General features: G+C 49.6%; 1 protein-coding gene and 1 long non-coding RNA gene across 2 annotated transcripts in view; both read left to right on the top strand.

The window, feature by feature from the left end:
* The window catches only part of ALOX5AP (arachidonate 5-lipoxygenase activating protein), a 29,240-nt gene extending 6,730 nt beyond the window's left edge, over positions 1-22,510 (top strand). The window contains exons 3-5 of the mRNA XM_025924854.2: positions 10,197-10,267; positions 14,506-14,587; positions 22,030-22,510. Of these exons, the coding sequence (XP_025780639.1) occupies positions 10,197-10,267; positions 14,506-14,587; positions 22,030-22,192 (316 nt within the window). The 3' untranslated portion in view covers positions 22,193-22,510. The remainder of the gene's footprint in view (positions 1-10,196; positions 10,268-14,505; positions 14,588-22,029) is intronic.
* On the top strand, positions 3,726-4,825 carry LOC147584849 (uncharacterized). The gene is made up of 2 exons (XR_015253847.1): positions 3,726-3,833; positions 4,200-4,825. It is a non-coding gene; the product is annotated as an uncharacterized LOC147584849 (long non-coding RNA).
* Positions 22,511-23,462: the final 952 nt, after the last annotated feature.

The following is a 23,462-nucleotide window of genomic DNA, read 5'->3' as shown; positions in this document are numbered from 1 at the left end:
TTAGGGGTAGTGGGGGCGGGAGTGGGGAGAGGTGCGATCGCCGCAGCTCCCCCGTGCTCCAGAAGCCTCTGAGCCAGTCACGTAGCCACGGCGTTACCGACTTCCTGGGGAATTCGTCCAAAGGGACTACCATGCAAACCAGCCATGCAAACTCATCGGCTGGCTTTGGGGGCAACAGGTGGGACGCGATGGTGACAGCCTTCAGCTCACTGTCCCTTGCGTCCCCCTTGGGGGGACTTCCGGAGGTGTGCCAGGACCTTTGGTAACGCCCGCTCTCCTTGAGCAACCAGAACAAGAACAGAAAGAATGGGGGAGCTGTGTAATTCCTCCCCACCCCCCCCCACCCCCCCACCCCCCCACCCCCCGCCATTCTTTACTTTTGAATAAAAAAGCTGTTTGAAAATACCTGAGCAGCTCAGAGAAGGAGATGGGAGCTACTCGGGATGCAAATCTGAATGGACGTTATTCACACACGCGTTTTTCCTTTACGCAGAATGTATTTGAACAGCAGTTTCAGGCAGTGGCCTGTCTGCTTCTCTGTGCCTGTGACCAGGGGCCTGTCACGGGGAAAGGCTTCGGAGAGGAGCTGGCCAAGGAGCTGGCCTTCAGTCTCAACTCGGAGGTGGCTCTGATGGCCGCAGAGATCTTCCCACAGGGGCAGTCGTGGATACCCAAGGAAATTGTCACAGGCTGATATCCAGGTCCCTTCACCCTTTCTGAGCCCTTTGCCTTTTGGGCTCGGGACTTGAGGCCACTCCCGAGTGCTCGAAGCCCCTCCAAGACCTCCCCTTCACTCAGGCCCTCGCCACCTGCCGTGGGGCCCCCCTCGCTCACACTCTGCTGTCCCCAGTAGGGTCATTCCAGCAGTCTGGTCTCAGGGAAATCGTTTGCTAAACTACCTACGGGGATATTTCTCTTTTAACATGTGGACCTTCGGGGTATTAATTCTCAGAATCAGTCGGAAAAGTTTAAAGATGTGTCTGAAGCCATTTTTAGACACCGACACTTAAAGGAGCGCAGGGAACGTACGTAGGGCGCATCGCTGTCTTTGTGCCATTTGCAGGGGGAGCCGTGAGAGCGCCTCTCAGACACTCTGCGTGCGAGAGGTGCGAAGAGGTGCGAGAGGTCCCTTTGATCAGGGACGCCCCAAAACGCTCTCTGCAAACAACCCCGAAGGGCACATTGACGCTATTTGACTACTTGGGAAGGAGAAGCTTCTTTCTGCCCAGATCTCCGCGTTATTAGCAGTTGCACCGGGTGGCTCCGTTCCGGAGAAGCCGGGCGGCGCAGGTGGCCTGAGGTGGTTTCACCTCGTGCGGAAGTTCAGTTTCCATTTTGGCAGCAACGAAGACGAAGAGGAGACGAAGAGGAGACGAAGAGGAGACGAAGAGGAGGAGGCCAGGCCTTCTGGGTTCTGCCGCGTCCCCCGGGGCGGGGGGGGGGGGGGGGGGGGGGGGAGGGGAGGGCGCTGGCTCTGCGCCTAAGGAGCGGCTCCGCCCATACCTGGCCCGGGGCGCCAGCCTCCAAATTGCAGAAGTCGCCCTTTGGTGGCCGCTGCGCTGCGTCATTTGGGAGGGCGGTTTGGAAGTTCCGCAAGGCTGCGGGGTTCCGGGAGGGAAGAAGGCGCTGGAGGACCGTGGTGGCCCATCCCGGCTGCGCCGGGGGTCCCCACGGTGTGGGCGCGTGGCCCAGCTCCCCAAAGCCACGCGTCTGTGCTTCACCTCCGTGGGAGGAGAGCCACAAGAGTTGGGAGGAGAGGGAGCTGCAGAGTGGGATCAGCTAAGGGGGAGAGACGGAGAATTTTCTGGAAGAGGGAGGCGGCCCAGATGCTGCTGTGGTTCTGTTACAAAGACCACTTCCTCCCTGACCCAGCTGACGGCACTCTGTGTGCCTGTGGTGGTTTGTCCAAGGGCTGAAAGATCAGGGCCATGGGCCACCATGTGCTGGCAGAACCCAGAGGCGCCGGTGTGCCTGCGTCTGCCAGGAAGTTCCTGCCAAGGGGTCCTGTGTCACAGGGACTCGTCTGGCCCCCAAAGCACCGAAGACGGTGCGAGCTGAGCCGTGGATGTGCAGCAAGAAAAGAACAGGGATTTAATCTTGCTATCAAAAAAATAAGAAATTAAGCTTTGCTCGGTTTTAATACACAGGTTGAGAGCGGTGTGTATGTTATACCCGTCACAGGGTTGCACAATCAGATCTTCTGGTTGATGGGGTGTGAGATCATAAATGTTTCCAGACCATGGCTGTAAAGAAAAACTAGCGTAAAGGATAAATGATGCTGGTGGATTGAAACGCCTGATGCAGATTTTTCAGCACCAAATATGACTGCTGAGTGATGCAGATGGTTCGAGATCGGGGGGGCCGTTGATAAACGGGTATCGTGGCTGGGTGTGGCCCATCGGCTCCAACGGGGCCCCGGTTAATGGTCTACGAGGGTAGAGCCGAGTCAGGGTTTGAGAGATAAAAAGAATCTTGACCTTGACTCTGTTCACGTGTGCAAGGCGTAGTCCAAAGCCCTGTTCCCAGATGATGAGCACAGCTAGAACAGAGCTTGATTTCTGGAGAAAAGTCTCAGTGAAACTGACCCAAGATTCTTCCCCATGATGCTGGTAAGCACGGGCTGCAGAGAGGTGACGGGTCTCTGGAGAAATGTAATTTTCTACACATGTTCCATAGATTACACGTTCCTGGGCTGGTAACAGGTATTACAGAGGAGAGCAAGTTCTGTAAAACAGGACTTTTGAGAACTTCTAAGGTACTGAGGAACACTGTGATTCTTGGTTCTCCAAGAAGAGGAAGTCTTTTTTAAGTACAGATACACCCCCCCATCCCTTTTTTTGGGCAGATCATATCCAGGGTTTAGTGCTTCACAAAATGCATTTTTTGGAAAATGCCACCCTAATATCCCTTCTCCCCTGCACTTCTGAAAATCCACTTTGTTTATTTTTATTTTTTTTAACATTTATCTACTTTTGAGAGGGGGGGGGAAGGGGCAGAGAGAGAGGGAGACACAGAATCTGAAGCCGGCTCCAGGCTCTGAGTTGTCAACATAGAACCCAACGCCGGGTTTGAACCCGCGAACCGCAAGATCACGGCCTGAGCTGAAGTCGGACGCTTCACCGACTGAGCCACCCAGGCACCCTTCAGAATCCGCTTTAGGCTCACTTCTAAGTAGGGTGGACTTGTAAATAACTTGAAGCTAATAGTTCTGCATTGATTCCATCCATTAGTATAGCTACTATTACCATTATTAGTGATAATTTACTTGCTTTAAGTTAACCTAAACAAAACCCTTAGTAAGTTCTCCTGCACTTATTCCCGAAGGTGGAGAAGAACAAAAGGCAAAATACGAGTCCTTTTCTCCGTGAGCACACAGAGTGTCGTGCATCACATTGAACACAGCAGAGTGACTTGTCGACAAATCGGGCAAGTGCCTCAGAATCAGACCTGGGGAAATGAAGAGGGCCAAGATGGGTCTGTCAGTTTTGTCTCGTAGAAAGAACGGCACAAGGGGCGCCTGGGTGGCGCAGTCGGTTAAGCGTCCGACTTCAGCCAGGTCACGATCTCGCAGTCCGTGAGTTCGAGCCCCGCGTCGGGCTCTGGGCTGACGGCTCGGAGCCTGGAGCCTGTTTCCGATTCTGTGTCTCCCTCTCTCTCTGCCCCTCCCCCGTTCATGCTCTGTCTCTCTCTGTCCCAAAAATAAATAAACGTTGAAAAAAAAAAAAAGAAAGAACGGCACAAAACCCTCCACAAAAGAAAATTTGGAGTAATAATAATTTGCCCGCAGGAAAGGCATTTCCACTGGGGACTGTAAGAAGGAAGACATTGGAGAGGTAACAGTCACCGTTTATTGAATGCTTGTTCTGGGCTAGGCACTGCTCTATCTCATTTTATTTTCATAAGCCAGGGGGGTAATTACTTACGTCTCCACTCACCTCTTTTTTTTTTTTTAATTTTTTTTTTTCAATTTTTTTTTTTCAACGTTTATTTATTTTTGGGACAGAGAGAGACAGAGCATGAACGGGGGAGGGGCAGAGAGAGAGGGAGACACAGAATCGGAAACAGGCTCCAGGCTCTGAGCCATCAGCCCAGAGCCCGACGCGGGGCTCGAACTCACGGACCGCGAGATGGTGACCTGGCTGAAGTCGGACGCTTAACCGACTGCGCCACCCAGGCACCCCTCCACTCACCTCTTATAGATGAAGAAAACTGAGGCTCAGTGCACTCATGCAGCGGCAGAGTAGGCATCGGACCCAGGCTTTGTGCCTTTAAAGAGCGTGTGAACATCCATCCGGCTCCACCTCAAGGGACGGCCCTGTCACTGACCAATGCCACTTGAATTCAGCCCGGCGGTGGCTCTCTGCCAAGGAGGAACATATGCGTGGGGAGCTGTGGATCGAAGGCGGGTCAGAGACTCTGGATGGGAAAAAGACTGGCTTGAGCTAGATCGAGGGACAGGAGTTGGGAGTTTCATTCCAATCCAGACAGACCGTGTTTTATGAGGGACCCGGGTGATTTGAGACAACAGGCAGGAATGATTGAAGGACTGATCCAATGTCACATTACTATACCGTTCTCTCTAATGAGCAAATTCCTTAGATAATTAAGCATTTTGAAAAACTGCATCACCCAGCCCAAACCAGTACTCAAATACAAACAAAACCAGAAGCATGTGAATGAGGAGGACGTAGGGGCGATCTTTGGCATTAATAGATCGTCAAATTGTTGGAGCCTCAGGTATTAGATCTCATCAGACATAGAGCATTATTCAGTTAAATAAATAGTAATGTGACCTAGTTTTCTAGGGTCACATTCTCAGTCCCAAGGCTGTGAGTTTGTTCCTCTAATACGTAATAGCTGTGACGTTGGGGCGCTCCATAGCTGCGTACGGGACCTGTTTGTTCGCTGAGTACTTCACCCCAAATGATAAGTTGGTTCAAGGCTCCTGCCCTTCCTCCGGGTCTGATTCTGAGGCACTTGCCGGGTTTGTGGACAGGTCACTGTGCTGTGTTCAATATGATGCACCACACCATCAATGTGTTCGTGGAGAAAAGGACTTGTATTTTCCCTTTTGTTCTTCTCCACCTTTGGGAATGAGACACAGAAGTACTTACGTAAGTACTACTGTGTCCGCTAGATCAGTGAAACCCCTGGGTACCCAGCAAGCTCAGCGGGGCTGTGCTCTCTCCCCTGTGCCTGTATCCCAGGGTAGGATACACTGCTTTCTTACCTTTAATTTCATTGACCTCTCCGGTGGCGGATCTTTTGATCATGAGAGGGACATGAAACTTCCTGTGGCCAGGGACACGGCACATCCTCTCTGGGTTCTCTGTGGGGGATGGACCAGGGCTCAGTCATTCCAGAGTCCTCAATGGTACCACTGAGGCATGAGACGCTATCAGTCTGAATAAGGGTCCGTCGCCGATTTAGGAGGAAAGCCATGAGAACCAGATCAGGGAGGGTCCAGATGAAGGAATCCAAGGAAGGAATTCGGATAAAAGGCCAAATATGCTTTGAAGAGTGCATCTTTGCTTTGCCTGTTAGTTTGAGTGACATTAGACCAGTGGTTTTCAAACTTGAGTGTGCTTCAGAGTCACCTAGAGGGCCTGTTAAAACAGTCAGCCTGTTAAAACACAGATTTCGGGGCCCCACCTATTGAGTGTTTAATTCTGTAGGTCTCCGATGGGCATTAACACTTTCGGTTTTAGCAAGTTCCCAGGTATTCCGGATGCCTGCTGATCCAGGGACAACACTTTGAGGACCACCTCACTAGAGCATCAACTCTTAAAGCTTACGTGGATCTTAGAGTTACTATCAGTCTCTTAGTGTTTCAGGTGGGAAAACTACATCCAAAGTGATTATTTTGCCATTGACAAACAGATGGTGAATGTCAGGTCAGAGGCGAAACCTTAGTCACGTGCCCTTTCCACTCCATCGCGCTGCCCTTCCCCATTCACGCTTCCATGTCTTGTAAGGTGGTTTTTCCACGGATGTGCGTGTATTTTTTTTTTCTTTTTTCAAGGTTTTATCCAAGGTATAGTTAGTTAAAATATAGTGTAATATTGTCTTCAGGAGTAGAATTTAGTGATTCATCACTTACATACAACACCCGGTGCTCAACGCGACAAGTGCCCTCCCTGAATGCCCATCACCCATCTAGCCCATCCCCTACCCACCTCCCTCCCTCAACCCTCAGTTTGTTCTCATCATAAAGAGTCCCTTGTGATTTGTTTCCCTCTCTCTTTTTCCCCCTTCCCGTATGTACATCTATTTTGTTTCTCAAATTCTATATATGAGTAAAATCATAGGGTATTTGTCTTTCTCTGCCTGACTTATTTTGCTTAGCATATCCTCTGGCTCCATCCACGTCATTGCACATAGCATGAGTAATACTCCATTGTATTTATGTATACCACGTCTTCTTTCTCCATTCATCAGTTGATGGACATTTGGGCTCTTTTCATAGTTTGGCTATTGTTGATAGTGCTGCTGTGAACTTTGGGGTACATGCACTGCCTTTGAAACTGTATTTTTGTATCCTTTGGGTAACTACTTAGGAGCTCAATTGCTGGGTCGTAGGGTAGTTCTATTTTTAACTTTTTGAGGAACCTCCATATGTTCTCCAGAGTGGCTGCACCAGTTTGCATTCCCACCAACAATGTGAAAGGGTTCCCCTTTCTCCACATCCTCGCCAACATCTGTTGTTTCCAGAGTTGTTCATTTTAGCCATTCTGACAGGTGTGAGGTGGTGTCTCATTGTGGTTTTGATTTGTATTTCCCTGATGATGAGTGAGGTTGAACATCTTTTCATATGTCTGTTAGCCATCTGGATGTCTTCTTTGGAAAAACATCTATTCATGTCTTCTGCTCATTTTTTCCTCTTCCTTCCTTCCTTCCTTCCTTCCTTCCTTCCTTCCTTTCTTTTTCTTTCTTTCTTTTCTTTCTTTCTTTCTTTCTTTCTTTCTTTCTTTCTTTCTTTCTTTCCTTTCTTTTTGAGGATGGGGAAGGACAGAGGAAGAGAGAGAATCTTAAGCAGTTTCCGTGACCAGTGAGGAGCCTGGCATGGGGCTCGATTTCCTGACTGTGAGATTGTTACCTAAGCCAACATCAAGAGTTGGACTGACTTAACTGACTCAACCTACTGAGCCACTCAGGCACCCCTTCTGCCCATTTCTTAACTGGTGTCTTTTTGTTTTTGGGGTGTTGAGTTTGACAAGTTCTTTATAGATTTTGGATACTAATGCTTTATCAAATATCTTCTCCCATTCTGTAGGCTGCCTTTTAGTTTTGTTGTTTGTTTCCTTCACTGTGCAGAAGCTTTTTATCTTGATGAAGCTCCAGGAGTTCATTTTTGCTTCTTGTGACATGTCTAGTAAGATGTTGCTACCGCCGAGGTCAGAGAAGTTACTGCCATGTTCTCCTCTAGGATTTTGATGGTTTCCTGCCTCACATTTAGGTCTTTCATCCATTTTGAATTTATTTTTGTGTATGCTGTAAGAAAGTGGTCCAGTTTCATTCTTCTGTACCTTGTTCTTCAGTTCTCCCAACACCATTTGTTGAGGAGACTGTCTTTTTTCGATTGGGTATTCTTTCCTGCTCTGTCAAAGGTGAGTTGACCATGTAGTGGTAGGTCCATTTCTGGATCTTCTATTCTGTTCCACTGATCTATGTGTCTGTTTTTGTGTCGTACCTTACTGTCTTGATGACTACAGCTTTGTAATATAGCTAGAGGTCCCAAATTGTGATGCCTCTAGGTTAGTTTTTCTTTTTCAGGATTGCTTTGGCTATTCAGAGTGTTCTGTGGTTCCATACGTATTTTAAGACTGTTTGTTCTAGCTCTGTGAAAAATGCTGGTGGTATTTTGATAGGGATTGCATTACATGTATGGATTGCTTTGGGTAGTATAGACATTTTAACAATGGTTGTTCTTCCAGTCCATAAGCATGGAATATTTTTCCAGTTCTTTGTGTCCTTTTCAAGATATTCCATAACTGTTCTACAGAATCAGTCGTGGAATGATATACGACTGAGTCGTAGAAAATATCTGTACCTCTTTGGTTAGGTTTTTACCTCTTTGGCTAGGTTTATTCTGAGGTATCTTACCTCGGATATTTTACCTCTTTGGCTAGGTTTATTCCGAGGTATCTTCTTGTTTTTGTGTGATTGTAAATGGAATCAATTCCTTGATTTCTTTTTCTGCTGCTTCATGATTGGCGTATAGAAATGCAACAGATTTCTGTACATTGATTTCACATCCTGCGACTCTGCCGAATTCGTATTAGTTCTACCAATTTTTTGGTGGAGTCTTTCCGGTGTTCTACATAGAATATCATGTTATTTGCGAATAATGAAAGTTTGATTTCATTCTTGCCGATTTGGATGCCTTTTATTTCCTTTTGTTGTCTGCTGAGGCTAAGACTTCCAGTACTATGTTAAATAGTGAATGGTGAGAGTGGACATCCCTGTCTTGTTCCCGACCCCAGAGGGAACACTCTCAGTTTTTCCCCATTGAGTATGATATTAGCTGTGGGTGTTTTCATATGTGGCCTTTATGATGTTGAAGTATGTTCCATCTGGCCCTACTTTGTTGGGGATTTTTACCAATGTGGATGTGCATATTGATGGTCCTGACCGAGACTGTCAACTTCTCCAGAGGATATTTGCTATTTTTTTAGTGTAGTCAAAGAGCTAACAGATATGGTTACAGAGTTGGACTGACCAGGACATGCATCCTGGCCCCATCACCTTGTAGCTCAGTGACACTCAGCAGTTAGTCAACTTCTCCCAACCTCAGTTTCTCATGCGACAATGAGGGTAACTGTGGTAGACTGAATAAAGAGCCCCCAAACATCTTTACATCCCAATCCCGGGAACCTGTAGGTTCTGTTACATGGCAAGAAGGAATTCAGATTGTTAGCCACCTGACCTTAAAATCAAGAGATTACTCTGGATTATTTGGGTGGAACCAATGGGATCACAAGGGTTCTTTTCTTTTTAATTTTTTTTAATGTCTATTTATTTTTGAGAGAGAGACAGAGAGTGAGTGGGGGAGGGGCAGAGAGAGAGACACCCACACAGAATCTGAAGCAGGTTCCAGGCTCAGGTGTTAGCACAGAGCCCAAAGCGGGGCTCAAACCCGTGAACTGCGAGATCATGCCCTGAGGAAGTCAGATGCTTAACCGACTGAGCCACCCAGGCACCCCTAACAAGGGTTCTTTAAATGCGAAGGAGGGAGGCGAAGTGGGTGTCAGAAAGACCCTCTCGGCCACTGCTGCCTTTGAGGTTGGAAGGGGGCCACAAGCCAAGGAATGCAGGTGATCTCTAAAAGCTGAGAAAGGCAAGGCAAAACGGATTCTTCCCTAGGGTCTCCAGCGGGCTTGCAGCCATGCTGACCCACCTTGACCGTGGCCCAGTGAGACCCATTTGGACTTCTGACCCCAGATGATTTGTCTTGTTTTAAGCCCCGATGTTTGGGGTTACCTATTCCAGCAGCCGCAGAAAACGCATGCAGTCACCCTGAGCGCTCACACGGCTGCGGTGAGTGTTCGGGGGGACAAAGGGTGTAAAATATCAGCATGGTGGCTGGTGTGAGGGGAGAGCCCCTCCCCGAGAGTGAAGACTGAGCCCTGAACACGGCGATCGCACCACCAGCACGAGACCTTTCTGAGCGTCAGCTTTTCTGAATCGACCCTGGTTTCTTTCACGCTCGAAGCTCATCTCCCCACCCCCCCCCACCCCCCCTCCCCAGCCTCGCCTGTGGGTCTGAGCTGACTTGTGTGTCTGACAAAGGTTTCTCAGTTGGGCTCCTCTCTCCTGCACCCCCCACCCCCCACCCCCAATCCTGACAGCTGCCACAGCCCTGCTGTCTGTGTTGCTCACTTTTCAATTCCAAGAAGCACTTTGGCACAGCCAGGAGCAGGAACCCTGCCAAAACGAATCCATCAAGAAACCGAGTCTCCGACTGGCTTCACTGAGGAAGGGACTAAATGGATTCTGAGCATGTATTTGCTTTATGCCACTGCCTATGTCTCATGCAGCAGCCGGGTCCTACCGGTAGATATAAGTGGAGTCATGAATGGGGTTCGTGCTTCATGTGTGATGGTGATTATCGGCTTGGGGTTTCAGGTGATTTTCAGACGGTGCCGCGGTAGCGTGTTTCCTGATGCTTCTTCTCCTTATTTTTTTTTATTCTACAGCCAAAACTGTGTGGACGCGTACCCCACGTTCCTTGTCGTGCTCTGGAGCGCGGGGCTGCTCTGCAGCCAAGGTAACTCTGGCTTCTCCTTGTGTGTTCTCTTTCTGGAGCGTGCGCCGTGGGGAGGTTCAAGCGCGGGCTCTTTTGTTGAAAAGACTTTCCTTGACCTCCAGCTCCGATCCCCGTGAAGCCCTCGGAGAGGTGAGAACCCTCGGGAGGTCGTGTTTCAGGCATGCTCTGCGCCTGTGCGGAGCGGGTGCGATAATGCATTGCTAATGCTTGCTCCCTGGTGGCTGGTTGAGAGCTCCTGCGCCGACAAGGGTGGTTTAAGGCTAAATGTGACTCAGAATCCTTAAGCAGTGTTAGCGCAGATACAAGGGCATTATAAATGAGGGCGCCTGAGGGATCTATTCTGGGACCGCCGTCCGTCACTCTGCTCTTCTGCTAATAAGCTTGCAGGGTGGCAGGTCCTCTGTCGGGCCTGGGTCTGCAGAGCCACGGGCCGGATTCCAGGTCCCCAGCCTTCTCCGGGGTTAGCAGCCGCCCACGGTCTTGACTTCAGCAGGTTGACTCCCAGAGTTGACCTAAAAGGACCAGGAAACCAGAGCCGTGTTTTTCGGGTCCCCTTTGGAGATCGACACTGTGCCTGGCGGGGGGGGGAGGGGGCCTGGCGTGACCTGGCCAGCTTCCGCAATGTGGCCCCCCGCAGGGGTGTGTAAGAAAAGGCCACAAGTGTCCCCCGAGGGACTCTTTAATCCTTACCTCTTCTCCCACTTGAGGGAGTAGATAGAGGGCGTATTATCTCCCTCTGTTATCTTTTTGTTAAGTTTCTTTATTTCTTTTTGAGAGTGGTGGAGAGAGCGAGTGGGGGAGGGGCAGAGAGAGAGAGGGAGAGGGAGAGTCCCACACAGGCTCTGAACCCAAACCGAGAGCCAGACGCTTAACCCCGCGGAGCCACCCAGGCGCCCCTCCCTCTATTCGCCTGGAGAACACTTTGGTTCCGGGAGATGAGGGCTCAAGGTTACTCAGCTGGTGAATAACAGAGCCAGAAACGGAGCCCAGGTCTCTGGCGCTAAGTCCTGGATTTTGCACCAGGGCTTTTCTGCATTATCCACGTATATGATGCATAGACCTTGAGCACCTCCTACGTGACAAGCCCTGTGCTTAGATACACAGTGATAAATAACAAGACATAGTGGCCGAGCACATGGCACTTGGTGAGACGAACCACAGGAAAAAAAGCGAATGGATACATTGCTGCCGAGAGTGAGAAGCGCCATGAAGGAAAGGAATCAGGCGCAGGGACAGAGAACAGAGGTGAGGGATGGCAGCAGAACCCCCTTCAGGGACAGCATGTGGCCTCCTCCTGTGCTCCATAAGGCTGTCATCACTCACTATTTATTTACCACTATCTATCCCGGGTGAAATAAGAAACGTGTCCGGCGTCACTTGAAAAATCAAGCCAAACTATGCTTATACGAGGAGTTACGATTCCTTTTAGGTCCTAGATGATACTCGATAGAGGCGGATCTAGAGTTGTTCTAGCTAGATAAATACAAAGGGAGTGTGAAGGTGTTTCAGAGCCCCGGAACTATGCATTTTCTGCCAAACAGTTGTTGGCATTGCTAGGGGTCAAAAGTGTCAGTAAACCCGCTTCGGTAATCGTCATTTCTTATGCTCTATAGTAAATTCCTGGATTGTTTAGTCAAAAGGAACCTCAGAGATCATTCTCGCCCAGATTCTTCGCTTTACAGGAGCAGGAGCCCGAGTCCCAGAGGGACAAGCGGTTTGCTCAAACCTCAGAATTTTCGAGTCCAGATTCGAACCCACTGTGCCTTTCCTACTGTTCCAGGCGGCCTGGTGGGTCCACGAGGCATGAGCACAGCCATTTTCCACCCCTGACTCTTGTGAGCTCATGTTCAGTTTAGCTCCTGTTGAGAGAGAGATGTGCTGGTAAGTTAGAGCAGAGCCATCCAGATGGGACAAACCAGGAAAAACTTTGTTCAGGGCAGATTGTGAATTGTGACAGTTTCGTGACTTTCAGATAATAGCATGAACTTCATAAGTGGTTTCTTTTGTGTTTTGGGTTTCTTACCTGTCACATAACACTAGTATTTTGGGAGGGTCTGGGGACTGACAGACTGGAGACAGTTCTTTTTTTTTTTAATTTTTTAAGTGTTTTCTTTCTTTATTTTGAGAGACAGAGGGACAGAGAGAGAGAGAGAGAGAGCACACATGCATGAGCAGGGGAGGGGCAGAGACAGAGGGAGAGAGAGAGAATCCCAAGCAGGCTCCGCGCAGTCAGCACAAAGCCTGATGGGAGGGCTCTAACACACGAACTGTGAGATCATGACCTGAGCCAAAATCAAGAGTCAGATACTTAATCAAATACTCAGGCATCCCTAGAGACTATTGTGAGGACACTCATTGCTGGTGTTGTGACCCTGGGCTGTTCTTCACTCATCCTTCCTAAGCCTCAGTTTCCCCATTTGTAAAGCAGGAATAATTGAGTTCCCAGGGTGCTTGAGAGACTGTGCATAAAGTCCCTGACATAGTGCATGGCATATATCACACTGAACCATAGAAAACTGCTGATGCCTGACAGTTTAGGATCCACAAAAATGGCAGTTCATATAGTTCAACCTAACAATAGAAGCCCAGTAAATGTGATTATTGATGGCACTGGTGGTGGTAACACGGTTTTAAAATTATACAAACTTGGTTTCAGATTCCACCTTGTTAAAACATAAAATTCAACCGAATAAATTTGAAGACCTAATCGGCTTCATTAAAGGATTCACGAATCCAGCATCCCATCGAGCAAGCGGGGGGGATGGGGAGGGAGGGAGGGGGGCAGAGCGGTTGTACAAAATGGAAGGTTTTTATAGGAAGGAGGGTGAGGCAAGAAAGTTGTTAGCAAAAGAAAAGGATTTTTCCGGGCAAGGTTGCTTTCCCTTAGAGAGGAGAGGAGGGGCCCTTATCCTGCAGACCTCACCTTCCTTCCATCCCCCACGTGGGAGAGGGCCCATGCGACCCATGACTGCCTTGGCTCGGATCAGAAAATTCCTGACTACAGATTAAGACTGCATTTTGGAGGGAGATGGAAATTGTTATCAGGTTAGATAAGAAGCCCGGTTTGGGGACTTGGCCTAACTGATGCCATTTTGGGTGTGTGGTTTTCTTTTTAACACTTTTCTTTGGCTTACTTGACGTTTATTAATTCAGTTAACAAATAATTTTTGAAAGCCACTATGTGCCAGGTGCTATGCCAAGCACAGAGATGATGGCTGGCCAAAGATGTGTGTCCTCATGGGTCTTTTGGTCTGGTAAGTGCAGCTGGGCAAACTGACTTCCTTGAGCCTAAATTTCCTCATCTGCCCAATGGCGACAGTGATACGCTCTTTACCAGGGGGCTGGGAGGATTGGAGACCCAAGTACCCAAAGTGCCTGGGGGCAGTGCCTGACATATAAAAAGCACTCTGTCGACACAATTAATTTGGCATTTGAATAATGCTGGGAGGTCTTCAGGGTGCTTTTATACCCATCACTTATATCACCCTCATAATTATTCCTGAGAGGTAGGAAAGCTGCAATCACCCCTTTGTCCAGATGTAGAATGAGTTAAGTATTAGCTCCTGATCCAAATGGTTCTTGTGGGGTTGGGTTTTCTAACTCTCAAATCCAAGGTTCAGGACTCCTGATGCTCACGGGTGCTCCTCAGGGGACTAGAAAGCAAAAGGAATCTCCTTCTCTAGAGATGTTTTCTGAATTGGCAGCAATTTTTCAGAAAAGGTTGAGCATTGCACTGCCTGGTGGCCCAGAGGGGAAGGGTATACTTTTAAGACAGCCAGCCTAGAGCTGGGCTTGGGGTTCTGGGTCTGGTTCCCCATCCCCTGCCCCGGACCACATCACACACACACACGCACACATACACACAAACACACACACCACCCATCCCACCTGGCAGTCTTACACAAGCCCTTTGACCCCTGAAGCCCAAGTTTTCACATGTCGAATAAGCAAAGATGATATTGGTCATGTGCGAAGGATTCAGATTACATGATGGGCAGGAAAACACTTTGTAAACTGTACCACGACGCCCATAGAAAGTAACACTACTATCATCGAGGTTCTAGGTTTCTACCAGCCCTGGGCGTTTGCTGAAGTTCAGCCCCAGCTGCCAGCACTTGAGGCTTCTGCTAGATTTTGTGACCAACATTCGTTGTATAATGACTGGATTAATACCATGCTAACTTAGCATGTTCTGGCATCTGTGAAACTCACACGGGTGTTTCCCTTTCTCCACTTAGTTCCCGCCGCCTTTGCTGGACTGATGTACCTGTTCGTGAGGCAAAAATACTTCGTCGGCTACCTGGGGGAGAGAACTCAGAGGTAGGCCTCTGGGACTGTTTAAGAACCAGGGTGTGAGCCATGCTTTTTGAGCAAGAAGAGGGATCGTTCACCACCATATTCTGCCCAAGATTTAAGGCTCTGGGCGGGGGCGGGGGGTGTCACTCGGGGCTGGAGGGTGAGGGCTATAGTATCCCTCCCCCTTTTCCCCCTGAACTTTGCGGGCTCGGCAAATACCGCTGGGGGACTTGATTCCTACGCCCAGTAACACATTCCTCCACGTGGCGTCGGGCCCACGAAAGATGCTTTCACACCGCCCGCTGCCCCTTCTCGCACCCCCTCTGCCCACCCTTCAGAGTCTGACTTTCTGGGTCTGGCTTCCCAAGGCCTCCGGTGAGGGAAGCATTTCATTGTTTGCCTAAAGAAATGAGAACTAAAACGTGCACCTTGTGATCAGTTCTCTTGAGTAACAGATTTTCCAGGGACCAGCAGGAAGAATGTTGCAAAAATAGGACGCACGAACACTCAGAGGACGGAGCCTGTGAATAGAGTCCCCGTTGCATTGCTGATGGAGGCTGCCAGACGGAAAGCCCCAGAGCAGCAGCTATAACTTTGGCTACACCCGGTTTGGGAAATCCGGATTTCCATAAAATAAATGAGGATACTTACAGGAGACATGTTATAGTCTGCCACCAGTTCCTCAGGATTCTTGTTCGAATTTTATTTATTAATTTATTTTTTGAGAGAAAGAGAGAGAGAGAGAGAGAGAGAGAGTGAGCAGCAGCGGGGCAGAGAGAGAGGGAGAGGGCGAGAGAGAATCCCAAGCAGGCTCCGCGTGGCCAGCGCAGAGCCCGCTGTGGGGCTCGAACTCGTGAACCGTGAGATCGTGACCTGAGCTGAAATCAAGAGTCGGATACTTAACTGACTGAGCCACCCAGGCGCTCCCACTTCTTCTGAATTCTTAATGTACCAGCAGGGCTCCAGGAGCCAGGCGTGTGTTCTGGGAGGCTGCTGCCTGCCCGAGTGGTGACTCCAGCCCTCCCCTTCATTTTTCTCCCTTGTCTAGTTTCACTCCCCCCCCTCCCCCCCCCCGTCTCTTACCATAGCACCCTCCTCTCGCGGTTAATGGGCTCTCCGTTTAGTTAACATCTGCAGCGGTGACAAAGGCATTGACATCCCGGGAGGTCAGCAGGTGATAGCATTCTGTCTGGGGACCTTGGGAGCCTGTGAAACTAAATGGCTGGGGGCCGGGGGGGGATGGCGAGCTGCAGCCAAGAGAAGAATGACTCGTCTCTCAGAGATTCTGTCCTGGGTTCGTCTGCTATTCATTCCTCTCTAGTGGGGTTCTTATTTACCCTTGAAAACCACAGTTCCATTATCTCTCTTACCCTTATCAACACTCTCATAAATGATATTCCTCATTCTCTTCCACTCTGGAAAGCCTCTATTCCGCCTTTTCCCGGGAGAGCACCTGTTGTCAAGAAGCGAGGGGTGGTGGGGTGTCTGTCAGTAAAATAAGGGGGTTCTGCTCTCTTGGGCTGCCTCCCGTGCATCCCTGTCTTCCTCCGCAGAGTCTCCGGGGTCTGGCCCAGTCCCTGTTCTCTTCGCCTGTCACCTCTCGCCTGAGATCTTAAAGTTGCTTTAATTCTAAGACGATCTGCGGAGCATGACAGCATTTGTTGATTTGCCCGTAGGCTGTCTGCATTTTAAAGGTAATCACTGCTAGGGAATGAACCGAGGTGGCAAAAAATAATAAGATCTAGACTTAAAATCTTAAAAATACTAGACTTCCCTGGACCTCATTAAAATGTAATTGGCCTAACCTCTTAAATCCTGTCCTGGTCTCCCCCGTGAGATCCCACCGGCCCCTTTACCACCTGTCTGTGGTGCCTGCAGAGCCTTCTCACCTGTCCCGCACCCACAGCCTTCATTACTCATCCATCACGGTCCTCCTTCCTACCGAGACCGGACGCGGCCTCACAATGCTTCTGAACACAGAGTTCGGAGCTATTGGCATCAGGAGAAATGACGCCCATGGGATGAAATGTCTAATCCTAATCTAGACCGACATATAGTTTGAGGTAGATGCAACCCCGAGAGCCTCCATGGCTAGGTCCAAGAGGATTTTCAATTCTGCCTTCTGGGAACGATGTGCTAATACCCTCTTCCGCCGTGGACCCCCTCGTTCGGATCCCCACTTCCGTCCCTGGGCCGCGTCGCACTTGTTCCCTGCAGATGCTCTAATGGCCAAATGCCTTCGGGATCTGCTTCAGTTCTTGGGCTCACCGTAGAGGAAGATACCGCCCAGGGAGACCCTTCCAGGAATTTCTCCCGGGGGCTGTCAACCATCTTTGCTCCTCCCCAGAAGTTGCTTTGGCCCTATCCACATCAGAAGTTCTAGTGTCATTTTGGGTGCAGTGGGTGGGCATGACATTCCTTGATGTGTCTCCCCCACCAAAGCGTCTTCCTTCTGGAATTTTGGAGCCCCCACCTTTGTCCCCCCCCTAGGAGCTCATGGCTCTCATTCTCAGCCCTACATCCTACTCCCTGACACTTTTCTCCCCGTTTTGATTAGGTAGTTTGTAGCATCTCAAACCACGTGAATTTCAGGGGCGCCTGGGTAGCTCAGCAGGTTAAGCGTCCGACTCTTGATTTCAGCTCAGGTCTCAGAGCTCAGATCTCAGGGCCGTGAGATCGAGCCCTGTGTTGGGTTCTGTCCTGACAGCATGCAGCCCGCCAGAGATTCTCTTTCCCTCTGTCTCTCTGCCCCTCCCCCGCTCACTGTCTGACTCTCAAAAAAAACATGAATTTTAGTTTCTTCCCCTTTCATTCTAAGCTACTATCGGGACCCAAACTCAGTGGCGGTTGGCATTATATATTTTTTTTTTTAATTTTTTTTTTTTTTCAACGTTTATTTATTTTTGGGACAGAGAGAGACAGAGCATGAACGGGGGAGGGGCAGAGAGAGAGGGAGACACAGAATCGGAAACAGGCTCCAGGCTCTGAGCCAGCGGTTGGCATTATATTACAAGACTACTTGTCTTTTACCATCTACCTTTACTTGACTTTAAAAAAAAAAAAAACGTTTATTTATTTTTGAAAGAGAGAGAGAGAAAGAGAGAGCATGAACAGGGGAAGGGCAGAGAGAGAAAGAGACATAGACTCCAGGCTCTGAACTGTCAGCGCAGAGCCCGACGCGGGGCTCGAGCCCACCAACCGCAAGATCATGACCGGAGCCAAAATCGGACGCTTGACCGACTGAGCCCCCCAGGCACCCGTACCTTTACTTGACTTTTATCATGTACCTTCCCTAGCTGGTTCCAAGCTGCTCTCTCTTCCCGTCCCTCAGGGCCCTGTTCCCTGTGGGAGCTCCCACTAAAATCCCTCTGTGCATTTTGAAGTTCTTAACCTAGCGGTGGACGAGCAAGGATTGGCGACTCAGGTTAACCAGCCCCACCTTCACTCCCCATGCACTCAGCACCCGTGTAGCAAATATTTACTGACCACCCCTCCCCCGGGGTGGTAAGAGTCAGTGGCTGAGATGATGATAAACATGACAAAACCCTTGCCCTCAAAGAGGCCCGGGGTCTGCTAGAGTCAGGAGCAGTACCAAAATTACTCACCTTATAGAAACAATAACAGGCACAGTTTTCAAAAGTCCCGATCCCTCATAGCCATTTTCCCCTCTCGTGTCAATATTTTAGAATCTCTTCCTCCCCTCCCCCACCTGAAGTGTGGACTCTGGGTTACTTCACCAGAGTTAGAGAATGAACTTGCTTTCTTGGAACCCCCAGGGTGAGTGTATGGGTACCAAGGCTGGGGTTTCTTTCTTTTTTTTTTTTTTTTAATTTTTTTTTAATGTTTTATTTGTTTTTGAGACAGAGAGAGACAGAGCATGAACAGGGGAGGGTAGCAGAGAGAGAGGGAGACACAGAATCCGAAGCAGGCTCCAGGCTCTGAGCGGTCAGCACAGAGCCCGACGCGGGGCTCGAACTCACGGACCGCGAGATCGTGACCTGAGCCGAAGTCGGCCGCTTAACCGACTGCGCCACCCAGGCGCCCCCGGGAGTATGCATTTTAACAACTTCTGCACACAGTGTGGGGATCACTGAAGGCTGTTCATGCCTCTTTTCTAAGAATGACTCATTTGACAAAAATCTCTGGAGGGCCTGATTTATTGGAGATATGTGGGTGAGCAGAGGAACAATATCTTGTTCTCGTGGGCCTTACAATTTTTATTCCCTTTAGAAGTTACCGGGTTTAAAGTGGTATTTCCTTTCTGAAAAGAACAGAATTTTAAGGCCAGATGGGACCATGCAGTTTTCTTTCTTCCACCCACATTTTGTATATATTTTTATGTGAGGCGGGGGAGGGTCAGCGACTTGCCCAAGGCCACACAGCAGGGAGGGGGGGGCTGGAGCTCAGGGGTCCTGGTGCCTGGCCCCAGCTACACCTCACACCACACCTCCTCCTCCTCGAAGTTTTAGGCACATTCGAGATGGGAATTGTCTGTCATAATGCCTTTTTGAATTTTTTATTTTATTTTATTTATTTTTGATAGGGAGAGACAGAGCACAAGTTGGGGGGCGGGGGCGCAGAGAGAGATGGAGACACAGAATCCGAAACAGGTTCCAGGCTCCGAGCTGTCCGCACAGAGCCCGACGCGGGGCTCGAACTCACAAATGGTGAGAGATCGTGACCTGGGCGGAAGTTGGATGCTCAACCGACTGAGCCACCCGGGTGCCCCTGTCATAATGCCTTTTTGATGTGTTCACATAGGTTTGATGCTGTGTGTGTGTGTGTGTGTAAGAGAGGGGGGATACATTTATTTCGAAACGTAACAACAAAATCCTAGTCTCCAAAGGAGCCTTGGGGAAAGGTAGACAGAGCAGGACTCTGGCCTCACCCAGACAGGTTTGAATTCCCACTTTGCCTCTTCCTGGCTGTGTGCCCTTAGGCACATCATTCAACCCGTCTCTTCTCAGTTTCCCCACCTGGATAATGGGTTACCAATACCTCACAAAGTCACAGATATAAAATGCCTGTCCCTCAGATGCTTCGTTTAATTCTGACCTTCCCCGCCCCATTTAGAGAGAACTGTGCATCAGCTTCCAGAGACAATCATAGAGATGCCTTGGGTTTCAGTCTAATTATGCAGGACGTGTCCCGCGGGCCCCCCAACCCGGCCCTTCCTTCTGCCCCCACCGCGCCCACCGCCAGGCTGGACAGATTTCAAACTGAGGCTCCCGAAGTGCCCGAGGTGGGGACCCCCATTCACACTCAGCCCTGCGGGTGGTGGGCACGTGCTGAACCCTTGCCTTCCACGCCCTTCGCACGGTCCGGGAAGAGTTAAGGCACCACACAGCCGTCTCCTCGGGGGCGGGATGCCTTGAGGCCTTTGAAAAATGCTGCCCCGAAGTCGAGAACACCACTATTTCAGCAGCAGGCGCTGCCATTTTATCCTTCACCGCAGATTTATCTCGAGCACATTCTGAAACAGCTTTGCAGATCGCTTTTTCTTGTTTCTGTAATGAGCATATGGTGGCCTCATTCCTGTGATAAATCTGAGCCACCACAATATTTGACTTTTCACAAGTTAATTTCCCTGAACCCTCCATTCTCTCTCTGGCTAAAAGATAGCCCTTCCTTAGACTCTGTTACTTTCTCATCAGCATTAGCAGGTGACTGTATTTGTCCGCCAGGGCCACTGTAATCAAGTACCACAGACGGCGTGGCTCAGACAACAGAGATTGATTGTCTCCGGAGGGTAGAAATCTGAGATCAAGGTGTTGGCTGCCTTGCTTCTTCTGATGCCGCCCTCCTTGGCTCACGGGTGGCCATCTTTCCCCTGTGTCTTCCTTCTGTGTAGGTCTGTGTTCAGATCTTCTCTTCTTAAAGGACACCAGCCATATTGAGTCAGGGTCCACCCTGGTGATAACATTTTTACCTTAATTACCTCTTTAAAGATTCTGTCTCTAAACACGGTCATGTCCTGAGGAATTGGGGTTAGGATTTCAACATAGGAAGGGGGGGGGGGACACAATTTAGCCCATCATGCTCTCTTTAGAGAGCATATTATTTTTCTCCCCAATAAAGAAACAGGAGGTCTCACTTCGTGAGCATGACTGTAAACAGGGAACCGAGGACGGAAGAACAGGTCAGGACGGGGCAGAAGAACACAGCGGGCCAAGGAGCAGGGACAATGTCGGCCAGCCATGTTTCTCAAACTTTAATGGCCTGTGAGTCACGGAGGGACTTGTCAAAACGCAGATTTGGATCCGCTGAATCCAGAGAGGGACCTGCGATTCTGCATTTCTTAACAAGCCCCCGGTGGATGCCAACACTGCTGGTCCGCGGCCCACACTTTGAGTAGCAAGGAAATAGTCGCACCGCTGAACGTTTTTCAGACCCTTGACATAGGGAAGTTAGGAGTTCCGTGATGAAGCTTTGGGGTCCATTTCAAAAGATAAAATTTCTAACGTCGAGCCTGGGGATGCCAAATTCTGCTCTCTCTCTTGATTATGTCAAAAACCATAATGCTCAGCAGCACTGACGCACCTGTTTAGCTGAGTTGGCTGTTCTCGTTGAACAGCCATGATTGCCAAAGGGTCCCCTCACTGGGTCGTGACTAACAGCCTTAACGAGCCATTTGGCTGGACTTTCCAAATGCACTAGCGCTACCCGGGTTGGATCCGGCCACAGCGGTCACAAAAGGATCGTTCAGAGGGGAGCCAGGGCAGCCGCTGTGCACAATTAGGTGGTCACCTATCACTGGGGAGCTGCCTCCTGACCCCAGCTGATGACTTGCCTAAGCAGCGTAGGATTTAGAGCCTTTGAGAGAAGAATATGAATGTACTAAAACATCTCTGCCCCACCTCCATTCGCTTAAAATGTAAGAGCCTGTCTTCCGCTGCTAGGGGTCCAGCTTTCATTAGTGTGAACATGGCTCATTCCCAAGCAGCCTCAGGAGAATAGATTGAACCCTCGGATCCTGAAGCACCTTTTAGATTCCATCAGCCTCACTGGTTCGTGAAACCAGCCCCTGTCTCGGAGAGGCACTTCAGTCCTGGGTGAGACACAGCGGCCAGCACTGCTTCGCAGGCACTCCTGGAGCAGAGCGGCTGCAGAAAGGGTCGCAACGAGTCACTGGGGTTCCTGATCCCAGGTCAGAAGGCCTGACGACCGACCGACAGCACCCACTGCCTTCACGCCCTCAGGGTTCAGAAGGACACCGGGGGAACGCAGAGAAGCTGTAGAGCAGAGCCCTAACGATGATGGGGTTTGGGGTCTGGGCTCTCGTAGCTTGGTTCTGAAGTACGTTCAGTGGCTAATAGTAGCAGAGACCCTTCCATTCTTCATAGGAAGTCAATGGAGCATGCCTGAGTAAAAGGAACTATAATCGAAACCCCTTGTGTCTCAAATTGGTGACGTTCTTTGTTAAGCCCATCTCAGTTGCCGCTTCTACTGTTTTCTCTCTTTTCCAGCACACCGGGCTACATATTTGGGAAGCGAATCATACTGTTCCTGTTCCTCATGTCCCTTGCCGGAATCTTCAACTATTATCTCATCTTCTTTTTCGGAAGTGACTTCGAAAACTACATAAAGACAGTAACCACCACCGTCTCCCCTCTACTCCTCATCCCCTGACTCTCCGCCGAATACAGGGTCGGCATTTCCATCTGATCGATACCTAAAGTCATCATAACTCAGCCCTTGGAAAGATAGAGCTCCTCTGTAGACAGCTGTAAATCGAATGACCATCTGGGCTCCGCAGCTCGAGTTAACCTTGCTTTCCCCGGAAGAAAATAACTTAGTGTCCGCTCCCCCGCCCTTGAGAATGGCAGTGGCCCCGTATCTCTTACTCAGACCCGTTCGGTAGTTCCGTAGGTTTCCTGAGTTACCCCACTTCCCGAAGATGTTTTGTGACCACATTTATGTTTTCCTCAAATAAAGCGCAGAGACATGTTTCAGGCTGGGGGTCGAGTTTTTTTGTGGGCTTCTTGCTACATTTGAACACCTACTCGGTTTTCGTCAACCTCGACGACGATGATAGAAAATACACTGTCCTTACACGCAGGCGTGCCTGGAAGGCATTCACCAAAACGTCAATTAGGATTATCTTGGGCTGAAGCGATTTGGGGGTGAGTTTTACTCTGTGTTTATGTTTTCATGTATTATTTGCAGCAAATAAATGGCACTCAGCACAGAACCAGAAGAGACACAGCCAGAGCGTGGCCTTTCTGGGAAGCCTTCCCATCTCCCGGTTGGTCTAGTGTTGCCCTCTGACCTCCCACAGCACCCTCTGAACATCTCAACCGCAGCAAATCCATATTACAATGGAAAGATGTTTATTAGCGCGTGTCGCCCCGTCCCACTAAATCATTAGCTCTTGGATATCCCTGATGTCCCATCTATTTTGCTTTTCCTGTGCCAAGCTCGGAGACTGTCACATCGCAGGCATCCTGCCTCAAGCTAGTTCGGAACTCAAACAGACGTCCTGCAAAGTGATATATGGTAGGGGACAGTTGGGGTGTTTTAGGAGATTAAGATGTTTTCTTTCGATGTTTTAATGGGATTAATTGTGGAGAAATGCAAAAGCAAAAACGAAAACAAACCCCCGCCCCCCACACTATCCTTCCTTAGACAGACTTCCTGAAGGATCTTTTGTTGACTTCCTTAAGAATCCTTCACACACCCCATGAGGATTAGGTTGGTATATTTATGTGCTAGCATCGTGCCCAGCACCCATCATATCATCTCAGTTTAAAATGTGCTGTGGGGCGCCTGGGTGGCTCAGTAGGTTGAGCGTCGGGTCATGATCTTGCGGTTCGTAAATTCGAGCCCCGTATAGGGCTCACCACTGTCAGTGAGGGAGCCCACTTCAGATCCTCTGTCCCCCTGTCTCTCTGCCCCTCCC

The sequence above is a fragment of the Puma concolor genome, chromosome A1 (assembly GCF_028749965.1).
Source record: "Puma concolor isolate L17-30 chromosome A1, mPumCon1.1.hap2, whole genome shotgun sequence".
NCBI lineage: Eukaryota > Metazoa > Chordata > Mammalia > Carnivora > Felidae > Puma > Puma concolor.
The sequence above is the reverse complement of the archived record's forward strand: the minus strand, read 5'-3'. Positions and strand labels throughout refer to the sequence as shown.